At 43.0% G+C, this 17,792-nt stretch overlaps 1 protein-coding gene across 2 annotated transcripts in view; it reads right to left on the bottom strand.

Annotated features, from left to right (window-relative positions):
• The window catches only part of grid2 (glutamate receptor, ionotropic, delta 2), a 599,368-nt gene extending 590,041 nt beyond the window's left edge, over positions 1–9,327 (bottom strand). For both annotated transcript variants that reach the window (XM_066644040.1, XM_066644041.1), the window contains exon 1: positions 8,662–9,327. In XM_066644040.1, the coding sequence (XP_066500137.1) occupies positions 8,662–8,749 (88 nt within the window). In that variant the 5' untranslated portion in view covers positions 8,750–9,327. The remainder of the gene's footprint in view (positions 1–8,661) is intronic.
• Between the last annotated feature and the right edge of the window lie 8,465 nt (positions 9,328–17,792).

Genomic DNA, 17,792 nt, shown 5'->3' with positions numbered 1-17,792 from the left:
TTATTATCATTAATTATATATATAAATATGCGGCAAGGGGGTGCAAAAATATGTACAGCACTTCATGCTAAGAACACATGGTAGCCTCATTACATGAAAGTCTGTATATATCATAAACAATCCTAAAGCGGATTCTGCCAAGATTTAGCAAAGGAGCTTCAAACAAAAATGTCCTTTTAGAAGTCTTATAAAAATGATGATTGTCTTTATGAGTGAAGTTAACAAAATGATCGTTCTCTACTTTTTATTAATTGGGAGGAAAGGAGGGAGAGAAGGAAGGAAAGGACTACCAGAAGGTAGTGAAAATGCAATAGAGAGCAGTGTACACTTCTAGTTTCCCTGATGCTCCCTAAGGAGTGTGAAATAACTTCCAACCACAAAAAAAAAAAAAAAAAAAAATAAATAAATAAATAAACATGGGTAGAGAGCAGAGCGAGACTTCAGAAGCCGCTATAACTCACATCCAGTAAAGCATACAGCAGGAGATCAGAGTAGAACGCTATCGGAGAGGACCAAGAAAACAGGTGGGAGGAACGGGAGAACGAGAGAGTGAGAGACAGAGAGAGACAGAGAAGAGAAAGACATAGAAAGAGGAACAGGAGACATAGAACGAGGCCCAAGGCTTCCTGTGTGAAAGAGAGCGATGATCAGAGCTGCCGCCTCTCAAAGGGGACCCACTCCCTTTGGAGAACTCTTTGTTAGGTGGGCTAGCACTGAGGATTACAGTCTGTTGCGAGAGCTTGTTTGCAGGCGGCTTGAAGTCGCATTCTGTTTGCACACTCTCCAAGAGTTTTCAAGTAGATGTTTTATCTGATCTACTAGGGTTCAACAGTTTGGAATCAGCTATTTCTATAATATAGAACCAATTTTGTTCTAGCTCTGTGTGTGTAATTATACCACAATGGCACTACTAACCTAGAAATGGTGTGTAATCAAAATGATGGATAGAACTATACACATGCCCATGGAGAGGGAATAATAAAAAAACATAACCAGCACTATTTTTGGTATATTAACTCAAATTTCTCACCATTTTACTTAATGCTAATACCATCCATTAGCTAGTTCTCACCCAGTCTTACAATGGCACCTAGTTAAGGGGGTTAAATCTAGCATGTCTCCTCCAACACATGCAACGTCAGCCAAACTGCTTCTAATATAATATCACTGATTACCTAACAGTTCTGGTCATTTTCGCTCTGGAAACTACCTGAACCACTACCAACACAGAACCAACTCCATTTCTGCTGTAGGGCTGGGACACCTCCCAAAAAAGTGAATCCAGTACAAGTTTGTATTCTGTACAAGGACTGACCCTCTTCACAACAGTGTATCTATGGTGAAGCACAAAATGAATTTTTTCATGTCATATCATTTTTCTTTATCACTCTAATTTTACAAAGTGTCATTTAGAAAATTTCTCACTGCTACGTTTCAAAACATTGGTTTAAAACTCTTCAGAGATGTGCACTAGGAACCCAGCGAACCACGCAGAACAAAAAAGCAAACATAGACAATGTCTTTGGAAAGGCTGTTGAGGCCTATAATCCATCTAAAAGCTATATGCTGTGATAAAAACTGATTTTATTCATACAGTTTGCACAAGATCTGTCATTCTTTTAATTGTTGTTTAGGAAGCACAGCAAATCTTATTGTGACCATATTGTTTTTCAACTGTCTGTGGTTTTTAAGCATGCATCTTTCACTCCTCATTGCTCACTAGCAGCCCCACATTTTATGGACAGACTTGATTTCTATGCAGCCAATAGAATGGCCACGCAGGGGTTCTGCTGAGAGAGTGAAGCAGTACTACTGCCGAGCCAGCTGGAAAATGGCAAGAATTCATTTAAATTCATTCAGTGAATAAAATGAATATCCAGTATGCCTCATATTTGAAAGGTACTGGATCAGAGCATAAGCCAGAAAATATATTGTTGTAAGAGGCAATTTCAGCATACTGTTTATTGTTGAGTACCATCAGAAAACTTGAAAAACTGTCTAAAGCACCCAAGTGCCTTCTGGTATCTACTCTATTAACCTAATGAATGTAATAACAGCTATTATTAAAAGGACAGGTGATTCCAAACTATTGATTAATAGCTCATGATTAACATAATCCTAGAGTTGAGCTATTATGGATCAGAGCACAGCCGTGAGTGGAGCCGAATGTTTCCCTTTCAACTCAGTGTATTGTAATTACAACATGGTATCACTCTCCATAATGCCTGCAGCAAGGCATGATTGACGTGTTCAGTGTAGCGCCGCGTTGCAGTCAACTGGGAGCATGTTTACTAAACACGCAGGAAATGACTCAAGTTCTCGACATCAGCAGCTTGGAAGAGGCAATAAGAGAAAACTCAACCAAGGATCAGACTGTGAAGAGCAAGGGGTCACCCATGTGCAGGATATGGATTCATGTAGGTGACTTAATGTAGGAGGGTTTCAAGGAACAGTCAACATAAAACCAGTTGGTGCAAAAATAATTACAAACCATTGTGTTCATAATACGGCGGCACGGTGGCGCAGCATGTCAGACACAGCTTCAGGGACTTGGAGGTTGTAGGTTCAAGTCCCACTCTGGGTGACTGTCTGTGAGGAGTTTGGTGTGTGTTCTCCCGGTGTCCGTGTGGGTTTCCTCCCACAGTCCAAAAATATCCCACCTCATATGTATTCCTGGCTCCGGACCCACCGCGAACGGATGAATGTTTTCATAATGTTAAAACAGCAACAGTTTCAACAATTCAGGTTCCCGCATCTAAAACCAGTTTAACTGGAGCTCACATATTCAGGAGCACCGCACAATGATTTGCCTGACATTCTGGGCAAACACTCTGAGGAGAATATGGAGAATATGACTAGAGATATACTGTCTCATAAGGTCTTGTTCAAACGCCTCTGATAAAAGAGAAAATGAATAAAGATGTGAACCTCAGGAGTGAAAAAAGGGCCTCAATTTTACAATATCCCATTATCCAATTTAGGAATTTAGGAAAAGGCTTAGTCAATTTGACAGGGTTCACTCTGACACACGTGCGAAATCTTCAGTGTGTAACGCTGTGCTTCACTAAAGCAGAGATTAGCGATAATGCTCGAGAGGCCTCAGGTGAGCCTGCTGTGGATTCCAGTGAGAAAATGGAAACGAGGCAAGACAAGACCCCAAGGGGACAGCGCAAGCTGTCACACTTCGGCTGGCCCAGATCTTTCAATATTTGAACCTGCTTGTTCCTTTAATCAGCAGAGAGAAGCACAAGGTCAAATAAAACTCACAGTGATGGCTTATTAATTCTTTTAAATTTCCAATGTAATTATTCACATTTAAAGGGCTTGTAGTATGACAACTATACCTTTCCTTACTCCATATATATATATATATTTCCATTCATTCATTCATTGATTGTCTGTAAGCACTTTAGGGTCGCGGTGGGTCCGGAGCCTACCCAGAATCACCAGGCACAAGGCAGGAACACACCCTGAAGGGGGCACCAGTCCTTCACAGGGCGACACACACTCACACACTCACACCTATGGACACTTTTGAGTCGCTAATCCACCTACCAATGTGTGTTTTTGGACCGTGGGAGGAAATCGGGAAATCAAGAGGAAACCCACACAGACACAGGGAGAACACACCAAACTCCTCACAGACAGTCAAACGGAGCAGGACTACAACTAGGTCCCTGGAGCTGTTTGACTGTGACACTACCTGCTGTGCCATCGTGCCACCTTTTTTGTCACAGCAGGTGGTGTCACAGTCACACAGCTCCAGGGGCCTGGAGGTTGAGGGTTCAATTCCCGCTCTGGGCGACTGTCTGTGAGGAGTTTGGTGTGTTCTCCCCGTGTCCGCGTGGGTTTCCTCCGGGTGCTCCAGTTTCCTCCCACGGTCCAAAAACACACGTTGGTAGGTGGATTGGCGACTCAAAAGTGACCGTAGGTGTGAGTGAATGTGTGAGTGTGTGTTGCCCTGTGAAGGACTGATGCCCCCTCCAGGGTGTATTCCCGCCTTGCGCCCAATGATTCCAGGTAGGCTCTGGATCCACCGCGACCCTGAACTGGATAAGCGCTTACAGATAATGAATGAATGAATGAACTACTTTGATTGTCCACAATATACTATTATAATATTGGAGCATATTATACTAGTTTTCCACAAGTAAACACAATTAATTATTAGTAGTATCGTTATTAACAGGTTGACAGTTCATTTTCATTGGAGTTATAAGCCAGCAAGTATAACACAAAAAAACAAGTGAGGCTGGAATGGCTCATGCAAAATGAATTCTAACTGCTTGTGGTACATAAAGCTGCATCAATACCTTAAATTGATCTCAGGGGGATAAATGACAAAAAGAAAATCTAGGACACAGACCTTTTAACCATAGACAGCAAGGGCCCCCTGGCTCTAACTTCATAAGTTGTAAATGGGTTTTATAGTAACAAATAAATAATTTATAATAGTAAATTTATAATAACTCTTAATAGCTGAATAATAAGCATCCCTTAAAAGGTCCATGGCCTTGGTGTAGGGCCCTGCTTTTGACACAAGGCCACATGAGTACACAGTAAGGCACGCACTGTCATCAGAACTTTAAACACAGCCTATTGCGAACAATTACGGCTGGAACACGGCACTCCAGCAGTCATTCAGACAGTCATCGCGTGAGAGTGCGCTTTTCTGGAAATCCGGCGATCGCACAGTTCTAAATGCCACATGGAGAGTGACAGCATCAGCTGACAGTCGTGTCTGTCAAATGCCATAATGTGAGGAGAAGTGCGCTTCAACAAATGCCAGTGTAAATACAGGGAAAATGTGTTGTCAAGGCTGCTACACAAAAGAACACAGGAAGGTTTCATTAAAGCACAATAGGAGCAGTGGGAAGATGCTGTAAACTTGGGCTGGTTCAACACAGAACAGACAATTTCACACATACTTTTGTCATGTCTATTTCCGACGAGTTATCCCAGCAAATATTAACATGCACTCTCTCCTTCCTACCCACACGTAAACGCCTGCGGTCCACACTCTATATTGCATGACTGTGAAGGAGGGCAGATTAAGTAATGGCAGGACGAAAGATAGCCTTCGGGCTAGCACAACTCATTACGGCTGTGTTCTTGTTCTTGTGGCCGCAGCAGTTTGCGTCCAAAAATAGACTGCTGAAATGGCACTACCCATCTGGCCCACCTGCCAAGCAGCACTGAGGATTATTATCCACAATTTCCTTTGGCTTTGGACTCTACCATGTAACTCACCATGACACTGCATGCAAGTGGGAGGAGATCACACAAATGTACCTCTCCGTGCCTATCGCTTTTTTTTTTTTTTTAATATATAAACAGTTTAATTCTCACTGTGGTGAAGTTCAGCATCACAGATAGCGACGTCCCCTTAGGGCCCACAGCCGCTGTCAGTGTGTCCGTCTCTTGTGGAGGAATAAGTGGAGCGGTCCATTCCCGCATGCACCGGACGTCCACATTAACTGAATTTACGTAAGAGGGTAAAGCAAGCCTTGGAGGATGTTAACAGAGAAACCAAGCTCAGAGGAAAGGGATATAAGGAGGTCTCCCATATTTGTAACACCCCCAAACAATGAGCACAGTCCACTCTTCAGGTCTTTAAAGAGTAATGCCACAGTATCAGGAATTAAGATGGAGATGGAGACAGTGATTCAAAGTGGTTTGATGTAAAAATGCTCCACTTTGGTGAAACGTACAGAGTCCGAATTCCTCACAGTGGTGGCGATGGGAACCAGACGTCTGAATGCCTCTAAAATCTGCCTCAGAGAAAGCTATTACATTAAATAGTGACAAATGTGCAGCCTGTTGCATGAAACATTGTTTTACAGTATTGTTTCATCTTAATGTGTATTTCATTAATCCAGTAATGGCAGAGAATTACATGCAGGGAGTTATTAGGCAAAAGAGTCCCTAAAGAAAACAGTGGCTTTGATTATATCTCATCTTTAATTTAATAGACCTTTTGATAAACTTCCCCTTTACTTACATACCAAGAAGCACAAGCATCCATTAGCAGCAAAAAAAAAGACCACATATATACACCAATCAAACACTCAATGCCTCATACGCTGCATGTCCTAAAGTTTGTAGACACTCTTTTTCTTACTAATAAATTGTGCTACTATAGTGCACCCCCTATTTTGGCCACTGATCTACATAAGCTACATAAGCCTCCCAAAACCTCTCCTGGCTGAATGCCATCATATCCCCCAACAAATGTTACAATATCTATGCTGACGTAATTCCAGAAGAGCACAGACAAACTCCATATTACAACCAACAAGCCCCTGTCCAAAAACTTTTGGCCACATTGTGCATCAACGTATTAAACGACGACTACTCTAATAGCCTTTGATACCAGTCAGCCTTGCAGTCAGCCATCAAAGACAATCAGACTGCTCACTGCATCAGAGCACGCATTTCAAAGAGTGGAGAGGTTGGAGCGACCGCTAGGGGGCGGTTCTCAGCCTCGATTTGACTGCCAGTGGAACTGTTTGCAAGAGAGCGTGGACTGGAGCTCTTTGAGAGAGAGAGAGAGAGAGAGAGAGAGAGAGAGAGAGAGAGAGAGAGAGAGAGAGAGAGAGAGAGAGAGAGAGAGAGCAGTAACTGCCTCTTGGTGAATGTTTTTTTTTTTTTGGTGGAGAAGTGTGAGCGCGTGCTTAGGGCTGCAGCCTATGGGTAAAAGGGGGGTCCAGAGAAGCAGTTTTGTTAATTAAGTGAGGAGGCTTTTTGGGGGCTTGTCCAGCCGTATCAATCACTGTGAGCCTCACAAAGAGCCACTGTCCTTCAGCATGTGGATCATGGGCCATCTAGAGGAGTGTCTCTCTCTCTCTCTCTCTCTCTCTCTCTGTGTTGCAGTTGATCTCAGTTTCTGAGTTTTTTTTTTTTTTTTTTTTTTTTTTGCATTTCGATTACAGCAGAAAAGAGATTAGGAAGGGATTACTTTGGGACCTGGGTAGAACTGTGTGGACCTTCTGCGTAATTTAGCATTACCTGCAGACTCTCACAGCAAGCCCACTCCTGCTGGCAACAAAGCAGACATTGATACGATCCAAGAAACAGTGCCCCTACAATATTCATTATTTTGGATGTGTGCAGTTACATTCTACAGCCCTAAGTCTGAGAGGCTTCTGTAGCTGTAAACACTGACTCTGCTTCATCCCACCTGTTTGCAGGCTGCAGGGGTTGGGATTAGGGGTGGTCTCTAAGAACACAGCCCTATGAACAACACTAATTGAGAAGATACCACTTCATAATCGCTGTTGTTATGGAGAGGCATCACAGGCCATTAACTCATTCTCCGTACTATCACCTCCACTCATCATACATGAGCATGCTGAAGTTATAAATACAGCCTGTAGCTTGTTGCTCTGCATACTGTACTTTCCTTAAAAAGAAAAACTCCGGGAGCACTGCTGTGTCTGATCCACTCAACTATCCACCAGCTAATAATCCCAGCTCCGTGCTGGTCTTTTAGGGGTCCTGACCTTTGAAGGACAGGGTAAAAGGGGGTTAGGTAAGTGTGCAGTGCAACAGCCTGCAATTGTAGAACTACAGCATGCACCGGTATGGTCAGTGGAGCTGTAATATGGACAGTACTGATTATAGGTGGGCAGACTACAGGGCGTGTGCAAAAGTTTGGGTACAAGCCTCATATCGAGCATTAGCGATCACGTGGTAGGGTTGATGTTCAGTGTCTTCCCTGCAGAGGATTCCTTCGCTGTTGGACGATCACCTGAAGATGGGTTTGACTGGATGTCGCATCCCAGTCAGTGTGTTAGGATGGTAGTGTGCTCTTGTGCTCGCTCTCTCTCGTTCATCAGTGAAGGCAACGATGACCCCCCCAGCCCCCACCCCCACCGCCCCTCCTCCTTCTCCATCTCAAATCTCCATAGACATTAATGGATGAGTCCGAGTTGCCTTTGCATCGAAGCCACCGGCGCGAGGCTTCTGAGACCCGCGCGAGAGTGCAACGTCTCACGCGAGTTAGCTTCAGCTACAGCCCATTAACATTATGTGACGTGATGGAAGTTTCGTGTGCGTGGAAGGAAGCTGGGCAATGCAAAGCCTTGGTCCACATACACAGGCGCATACACACACACACACACACAGCTTGTGTGCTGTTCTGCGGGGATGTCTGGAAAACGTGCAGGCGCGCGTGCACTCGCCACACACACGTATAGCCAAAATGCATACCCCCAACCCTCCCGCAGCACCAGTGTCCGTACTCTTGGGGTCTGTGCACATGTTTATATCGTGGGTAATAATAATAAAAATAATAATAATAGTAATAGGCCTAACACTTACAGCAATAGCAATGTGAATAAGCTTCAAGCAAGAACCACCTGTTCTCCACCCACCCTCTTCCCCCCGGCACGCGCAGCCTCCCACTACGATGACCACTATTGTTGGGGATGTCCAAAATAACCACTAGATGAAGGGCATGAGGCAGGACACCCGAAGAATCAGCCAAAGCTCGAGAGCCTGAATGCAACTGCACAGCAAAGACTTGCTCTTCTACGAGAGCTCGTGCCCCGCATGGACCCCCCACCCCTCCTCCTCCGACCCCCGGGCAGTATGACCAAATGAAATAAACAAACACCACAATACAATATGTGTCTCGCGAGGAGGTCGCCTTAAACTCACCGATGTGAATAATGGAGTCAGGTAGCGCGCGCTGCCACCGCGCGCTCCACACGGCCAGCAGCAGCACGAGCGCCGCGGAAACTTTCATGTCTTCCCGCGGAAAGGTGACGAAGAGAGAGGGGCGAAGGTTTAAAGACCCTACAAAAATAAAAAGAGCCGCCCAAAAATACTAAAGGCAAGAAGAAGCAGGGAAAAAAGACACAAAGCCCCCCCGGGGGTCTGTCTCCGGGCGAAAGAGGCGAGGAGAGTGGGAGAAGAGAGGCTTTAAATCCTGAAGCAAGCGGTCCGGAGAGAGAACGAGGAAGAAGAGGATGATGAGGAGGAGTAGGAGGAGGAGAAGAGGTTGGTGAGAGAGAGAGAGAGAGAGAGAGAGAGAGATGGAGAAGCGTGGAAGGGGGTAAACGTCCTCCTCGAGAGCCCCGTGTCTCTCGCTCCCTCGACGCTTGCCTTCTCCGCGCTGGAGCCGGGAGCTCGCGGAGGGAACAATATCCTTAACCGAGGAAGGAAATTTCCAGACTGCGCTGAGGCTGAAGCTGAAGCATCCACGAGATCCGCGCCGAGGCGAGCGCGCGAAGATAGCGGGGGTTTCGAGGGTCGAGGGAGGGAGGGTCAGTTCTTTTGCGGGTTTGCTGGTTTAAAATAATAACAATATGAATAATTATTAAGATTAATGTTATTCATTTAGAGGCGGGGGGCTTCTACAGGAGCGGCTCGAGCGGAAAGTTCCTGCAGAATCCGAGCCCCTCTACTGCTGCTGCTGCTGCTGCTGCTCGAGCAGTGACGAGCAATGACTGAGAGTGAGAGAGAGAGAGAGAGAGAGAGAGAGAGAGAGAGAGGAAGAGAGGGGGCGATCAGGAGGAGGAGAAGAGAGACTTGTGACCAGTAGTTAGAGAGGGAGAGCAAAGAGATGGTAAGAGCGAGAGACAGAGAGCAAGAACACAGAAAGAGAGAGAGAGAGAGAGAGAGAGAGAGAGAGAGAGAGAGAGAGAGAGAGAGAGAGAGCAAGACGGATGAGGAGGAGTCTGCATGAGAGAGAGTAAGAGAAGGCGATTAGGAAGAGAGGAGAGTTGTGACTTGTACTGAGAGAGAGAGAGAGAGAGAGAGAGAGAGAGAGAGAGAGAGAGACTGAGCTCACTGTGTGTGAGAACACTGTGTGAGAGAGATAGAGAAAGAAAAGATAGCGAGAAAGAGACTGTGAGAGGAAGAGAGAGTGAGAGAGAGACACTGTGTAAGCAAGAGATATATATAGAGAGGAAGAGAAAGATACACTATGAGAGAGTTAGAGAGAAAGAGAGACAGAGAGAGAGAGAAAGAGAGAGAGAGAGAGAGAGAGACTGTGTGTGAGAGAGAGAGAGACAGAGAGAGTAGAGACAGAGAGAGAGAGAGAGCTACATAGGAGTGGGTGGAGGTTGAATGAGGATAATGCAGAAGGCTAATCTGTGAGGTTATGGCCCTTCCACTTTCCAACTCCTTTGATTTATTTTCATCAGTGCAAATAAATAAACACACATTTAAAAAGTTGTTCCTAGTCATCAGGCTTGTCCATCTCCTGTAGAAGGAAGGAACGGCGGAGCAGAGTTCCGAAATGTGTCGTCTTTAGTATTTAACCTTGAGAATCCTATACAAAGATCCATAACATAACTTTCTGTGAGGTATGGTTTCCTTGTTTGTCTATTTCCATTTCTCAGGGATGAAGAACTTGTTTACAGCTCCACATTCTTTCAGACCCATAGCACTGAGTTGTCTTCACTTGTGGACTGTGTCTCGGAAGTGAACATTCTGTGGTCTGCCAGGTCACGCATGGTTGTTGTTTCCTGTTGACTCCCGTTGACTCTCTTGAGCTTTTCCTCTGTTATAACACTCTAAAAACTTAATGGTACATAAAAGCAATGTTCAAGATTTTAGTCAAGAATCACAGAAAACGAGAATGTTTCTTTACCATTTGCTAACTCTTGCTGGAAAAAAGTGCTAGTTCTATATGCAGCCCTAGCTCTGTAAAAGGAGGGTGAATCAAAAGGTCTCTGAACTGGCATGGGAGAGCTCTTCCTCCACTCAGGCATGGCAGAAAAATGGCATGTGGGGGCGTTTGGACAGTGGAGAGATGTCTGAACCTTGAACAGCGTGAAAAGAGATGAGTTTCTTGATTTATTCCTGCTCCAAAGCTATAATATTGCGTAATATTGGGTCTGTCACAAAACCTAGTGTGTTGTATAACTAGAGAACATTTTACATCATAGTGTGCACGCGTTTCCGACATGTAGGCTGGCACAATTCATAGACACCATATGCTGCCTACTAAGATGTCTTAATTTGGCCGAATTGTAAGGCAGCATCGAACCCTTCTTTAGCCGAGGCTTTAGGCAAACCCAGGACGCTACGCAAGAACAACTCCTGTCCATTTCACTCTTCTCCCAGAGCAAAACATAATTAATATCACGATAAAAACGGGAAGGTTAGAATCCACCGCGCTGAAACTGAGGAGACGCTAACCGCTGTGCTAAGTAAACACTTTTGCGTGTGGTGGGCGGCAACAAGCCGTGACGCAATAGCTCTCTAACTACAGCGTCTCAATAATCTGATTACTTAAGGTGGAACTGGCTCCAAATTCAGGAGCGCTCTAACTGCATGAAAGTAAACACATTCTGAAATAGTGTCAAACAGTGAATAAAAACATACAGACAAGTTCAACTTCAGCCACTAACAAGCTGCAGTCTCTTACTCAAACGTACCATTCCACCTTAAAAGATGTGGAGCTTCTGAACAAACACAAATGCAGGCAGCAGTTTGTTTTGCTGTGAGATCAGTAGCTCCCCAGAATCATCCATATTGCCTTTAATGGCCGTTTAATCTATAAACAAATTACACAAATGGCGGTCCCTCAACTGTCCCAGCTCACCACCCCCTCAGCGTTTTATTTGTAAGGGCGGCTGGTGATAAGCTGTTGGGTATACATTAGCGGCGTGGATTTTGGAGTGACCTGGGGAAAGTGGCGGGGTTATGGGGGATGAGAATGGCAGACTGGCAGTTGTGACGGCGTTCAGAGCAAACGTGGAGAGAGGGAGCGACGCCTCATTAACCACGGTGATTGGATAAGGCATGAGAGAGAGGGAGGGGCAGCAGCATATCAATGCACACCAGGACAAACTCTATAGAGGGCATCCATAGAAGGGAACCATTCTAAAATTACTGAACGCATGGGCACACGACAGCCAAAGATATACTACTGCCTGAGAGCACTATGTCATAGCCACCAACACAATAGGTGTCCCTATAATGTTCACCCTTAAATGGTTCTTGCCTTGGAAGCAGGGTTCTAGGAAAGAAAAAAAATCAATGATATATAACCTTCACACCAGATTCATCATATGTTCTTTAAGGGACTGTCTATTTTAAGGTAGATAATATGCAGGGGCCAAATTTGTATGAAATCATGGGTATTAACAGGTAAATGTCTCCTATGCAGTAAGTGCTTCTATTCCTCTGGGAAGGCTTTACACTGGATGTTGGAACACTGCTGAAACCTGACGGAGAAAATGACTGAGGTCTGGTACTAATGACTAGTTTTAGAGCACAAAAGCTGTTCCACAGCCTGATAGTGGTGGTGGTGGGGTGGCTTTAAACTCCTCTGTGCAATGCTTGGTGACTTGATTTCATTTGACACTTAGAGACTATACAAGTGATTGAAGGTCTACGAACGCAATGAATGGCCCTTAAAATAGCAACCAATTTGGATGTGCAGTTTGTGTACATGTAATGGGTGGGGTCCTGGGGTTGATCCACACCTTGGGTCACTGTTCATCAGGAGTTTGGCCTGTTCTCCCTGTGTCTGCATGGGTGTCATCCAGGTGCTCTGGTTTCCAAAAACAAATAATTGATTACAGGTGGATTGGCTGTGTGCAACTGACCACAATTGTGAGTGTGTGATGCCTTGAAATGGACTAGTGACCTCTCCAGGATATGTCCCTTTATTGCGCCCAATGATTCCGGGTAGGCTCTGGACACACCCTGACCCTGAATGTGATGAAGAGGCTACAAAAGAGTGAATGAATAAATGAAAAAAAGCATGTATACACAACAAAGTCTTTGTGCTAATGAATAAAAAATGTGATGGATAACACTTGCATAAAAAGGGAAGCCGTTCCAGATTGATATGCAAACCGTCACCCCAAGGACACATCGTTATTGGACTCGGCCCCATGAACCAGAGCCACAGCTTTGATTAACCAAAGATAATGTCCATTCTATTCTTCTGAAAGTCAAAATGACCACACTCGCAGCCCAAATACAGCATGCAAACACACAAAGCCCTGCCAATCAACGACCACCAACACAGTGATTTCCAAAGAGTGCATTATTTATCAGTCAACAAACAGAACGAATGTAGCTCCATCTCAAAGAGTGGAACGCTGAAGCCGAAGGCCTGATGAGGAGCAGTGGGCTGAGCCACAGATAAACAGCACTACGGAGGAGGTTAGGGGACCTGTTTCTGGCAAACGGAGGCTGTCCTGATATCCTCAGAAATATTTATAGCCCTCCCAACATCTGAGGACTCGTTTTTTAGATCTGTGGGGAAGAGAGGGGACTTGCCGTTCCCTCCGTCATAAATAATCAAATAACTATTAACTTTTAAATAACATATTACAGAGCTTGTGGAGACTTTAGGAAATGTATTCAAGATGGCAAGTGTCAGTGTTGCGCTGGATGGGATGAACTGGAATGTCGGTGAAAGATAAGGATGTTAGTCATGCTTAAAGTGCTTTTATAGGCTTGTACAGTTTGGAAAGTGGTGCCGAGTTCTGTCCAGGGGGTGGAGGGGGTGGAGGGGGTTGGGGGGTTTGGAAAAAGCCAACAAACAGAAATACTTCACCGGAAGACTGCTCATATTAAGTTTAGCAGATTATTTGTGCTGGATGAGAGCCTGCACTGGGATATAGCTCGTGCATGCTATGAGTTCAAGCCTATAAAACCATCAGCGCAGTCTTATTTGACAGGTATAGTGTGATCTATATTTGAAAATATACTGATGGCACATTATGAGGCCTTCGCATTATCACCTTATGTTTGTGGCGCTAAATTAACAGCATTATAAATCGGGTCTAGGCAAAAGAAACAGAATGGGGACAGTACCATTATTTTAACCAAGCTCTCTGCTTGAGATGCTTCAGTACAGAGGATGCGCTGCTCATAAACCCAATGCAGTAGCTTGGCAATTTGTGACCATTGCGTACAATTTGCTGCCTGGGCATAAACATTTTCGGATCAATGTTTGAGCCTTTTCTTCCCCAGAAAATGTGAATATATTGACCACATTTCCAACTCAGAGCTTTTTCACTGCTGGAATAAGAGGACAAGCGCTCCGAAAGAAATCACAAGTGTAGAAGAGATCCATACACTGCCTATGGTCTCTAACATCGGGAACAGGAGCTGTCCGCAGACTAGTGGTGCTGAAATGCAACTCCTTTTATTCTCATGACTGCAGCTCTTCTGTGCACAGTCATAGGGGCAGCGTTAAGGGAGCTGTTCACATAATGGTGCTGAAAAGAGCCCACCAAGCTTTCCTCCCAGTGTTTAAGGGAGTTTTGTTACATAACTCTCCATATCTAAGATTACTTTCTCAATTTGTATTGTCTGTGTAGTTACACTTTAACAACTCATTATCGACTGTATAACTATTGGTGCATAACTAACTGTATGACTATATATTTGTGATATCAAAGTCTTCTGTAAATGCACTTTGTTTTTACTCTTGTAATTACACTAATGTATCCCATAGTTACATAGTAATTACATGTAATTAATACATGAGAGATGGTACACGGGGTGTATTTACAGACATAACACAGTGTTGTTAATGTGTAACTATACAGTAATTATAGACAATACAAAGTGGGATCTAAATTATTTCAAGAAATTAACCGTAGGAGACATTTAACACTTCATAAATCAGTGAATACTGTAGCACCTCTCCTACCATGAATTAAGTGAATTGTGTGAAGTACTTGCCTACAAACAGCAGAGGTCTCCCTTCTATGTGAGAGCTGCTTAACACTGGGCTTTAATGCAGCACAGCTTTTAGTTATGAACATCAAAACAGGAGAAAATAAAAGAGCAGTGATTTCCTGTATTATTCCACCAGTTTCCTTTTATAGAGGTGTTGAAGACCTTTGTTCTTGCTCTCGCTTAAACTGCCGAATCATACTTACCATAATATTAGCCAAATGGTGTCAGTAGCTCAGAGGTGTGACTATCTTAAATTAGTCTTATCTCTCTCGGGAGGGGAGGGAAAGACTGAAGTCTCCATCATGAGTCAGTTATCACCCTGCCTCAGTATTGACAGGTCTCAGCATGTTGGGACTGCAAGAAGGTTGCGAGTGTCTCCATAAAGAGATAGTGGCATGAAGCCTGTGTGGCTTTGTGCAGACTGTTCGGGTCAATACGCCGGCGGAAGGCTCTGCATAACGATGAGCTGCAGGTTATTTTCAGTTCCGCATCTGGGAATCAAGACGCTCTCGGAATCAATCATACTCTGTCCTCAGAGAGACGGATGGGAGGGAGCCTCGGACTGCATAATCAAAGCACACACACGTTTACATTCTCACGCCTCGCCGTGAAGTGGGCACCCAAGAATCAGCTTTTCCTATCCTGTCAGTCAACACCACGGTGGAGTGGAATTGGAAGTTAGAGTTTTACTTTGTGAATAAAGTTTGAGTGAAGCACTGTTATTAGGTTTAAAGAAAGCAATTTTATTATCTGTCCTTCTTAGTTTCTTAGAGTGCTTCCATTTCCAACACAACCCAGCCTTTCTCCCACATATCTATTTGGTCAGGACCATTCCTGAAATTCTTATGGAAACTCTCTTTCTGGTCTTCTCATTGGACTAAATGTTTCTCTCTGTCTCTGATTGGTCTTGCCTGCCTTGTGGATCAATCTCTTCATGTTTGTCTCTTTCCTAGAATACACAAAATTTTAAGGTGAACAAATGTTTGTACAACTGCATTCCTAAAAAATTTGGGACTTAAAAAAATGGGACTTAAAAAACCTTATAAAATGTTAATAAAAAGTATATATATATATATATATATATATATATATATATATATATATATATATATATATATATATATATATATATATATATATATATATATATTTTTTTTTTTTTTTTTTTTAAATAGGTTGCCAGCAACACATTCCAAAAAAAGCTGGGACAGGGCAGTTCATTTAACAACACTCTGTAAATGTTTGGGAACTGAGGATACCAGTCATTGTAGTTTTGAAAGTGAAATGTTTTCCCATTGTTGCTTGTTGTAGAATTTCAGCTGCTCAACAGCTTAGGGTCTCAGTTAGTGTTTTTAATTCATAATGCACCAATTATTTTCAGGTGGTGACAGATCTGGACTATTTTAGCTCCCAGATTCATTTACTAAGGAGCTATGCTGTTGTTAAATTACACAGAATGTGGATTGGCCTTGTCTTACTGAAATTATCAAGGCCTTCCCAGAAAAAAGGTGTTCTCTGGAGGTCAACATGTTGCTCCAGAATCTATATATTTTTCAGCATTTATGGTGGCTTCACAGATGTGCAAGTCACCCAATGCAATGTGCCATGTCAATTTTTGAATTTGAATTTGAATTTGAATTGAGATTGCAAACAGGAAGCGGATTACAAATTGCAGGAAGTAGAATTGGAATTCCATGAAATTCAAAGAAATTCAAGATACATAATTAAGGTTTGTTTAACAATGAAACTTTACAATATTGGTTTTACATATAATTACAACATGAATTTCATACAGATATCACTGTATGGACGTTAAGTACACAATACCTTATTATAGTAAATAGGCCTTTTTGCCAGACCTGGTTTGAAGAGGCATGTGTGCTTACTGACAGACTGACTGACACATAATGCTGAAATGCGCATACGCCAGTAGGAACTGTAAATTCAGTCGTATTTCACAGAGAGAACTTAAGGTCTATTAAGTCACCACTACACCATCTGTTGTTAGTTCAGCCATATTTTACATTCCAGTTCATTAACTAAATTTGGAAACGTTCGGCAGTGAACAGAGGACCTCTTTTCCCTGGACAAGTACTCTTTTTTGGGACCTAAAACACGTGTGTTCAAGGAGTCTGAGAGTTGAGAGCTGAATTGGGACATACTCACACCACTTCAGTTCTGTAGGTCCACCATCCACCGCGGTGAGCAGCTCAGTGTTTTACTGGAGCCTCAAACAGAACTGTGCTGAACGTTGTTGAGGTAATATTTATCATAGTCTCTTCTTTGTTTGGAGAACGTTTCTGTGACACAGCCTTTTGGTTTCTATTATATATTTAATAAACAGAAAGTCATCTTGTCTGTCCCTATAACGACATAAATATACGGACACATCTCACCGTTACTGACTTTCTGATGAGTTAATTATATCTGCACAGCTTTTTGTTTAATTTTTAAACAAAAATGGACAGAATATTTGGATTATTAAAGCCAGAATATCAGAGTGAGGTGTTAATCAAAATAAACAAGGCTTTGAATTAGTTACAGAACTGCTTTATCAATCACACCCTTATAGAAATGTAAGTTAGTAATAAATATCTAGTTCCCAGCAATGTCCTGTTTCTTTATCAAGTGTAGATTACTTGGTAGATAAAATGTTAAGGGGCTTGGTTTTAGAAATGTTCAAAAACATAAATGTTATCTTGTTGCTTTCTGGTAAATGAGTTGCTTTAATGTCATCTCAAAACGGTGTTTCAGTTTTGTAGCTTTGTATGAACAGAAAATAACAGGCTTTCCATGATGGTACATACGCTGTCAGCAACTGAAAAGATAAACTATTTTTATAGTTTGTTATTATTGTAAACAAAGACATTGATATGAAGCACCAAAGCTTCTCCAGACCTTCCAACGACAAGGGTATGTATTTTGGGCTTTCCTGGTTTTGAAATGCCAGAAAAAATTCTGTGATAATGGCTAAAAGGCTAATGGCAGTCTGGCTAAACTAGGCTTGCCTAATTTCTCTTTCCTCTTGATTTTTAACCACAAATTTACATTAAAAACATACTCTCTAAAGCATATCACTAAAATTGTAATAACTTTCAAACTGTGGAAAATGATAGGACAGCACTTCATTT

The sequence above is a fragment of the Hoplias malabaricus genome, chromosome 14 (genome assembly GCF_029633855.1).
Source record: "Hoplias malabaricus isolate fHopMal1 chromosome 14, fHopMal1.hap1, whole genome shotgun sequence".
Taxonomy (NCBI): domain Eukaryota; kingdom Metazoa; phylum Chordata; class Actinopteri; order Characiformes; family Erythrinidae; genus Hoplias; species Hoplias malabaricus.
Note: the sequence above shows the minus strand (reverse complement) of the source record. Positions and strands in the feature narration are given on the sequence as shown.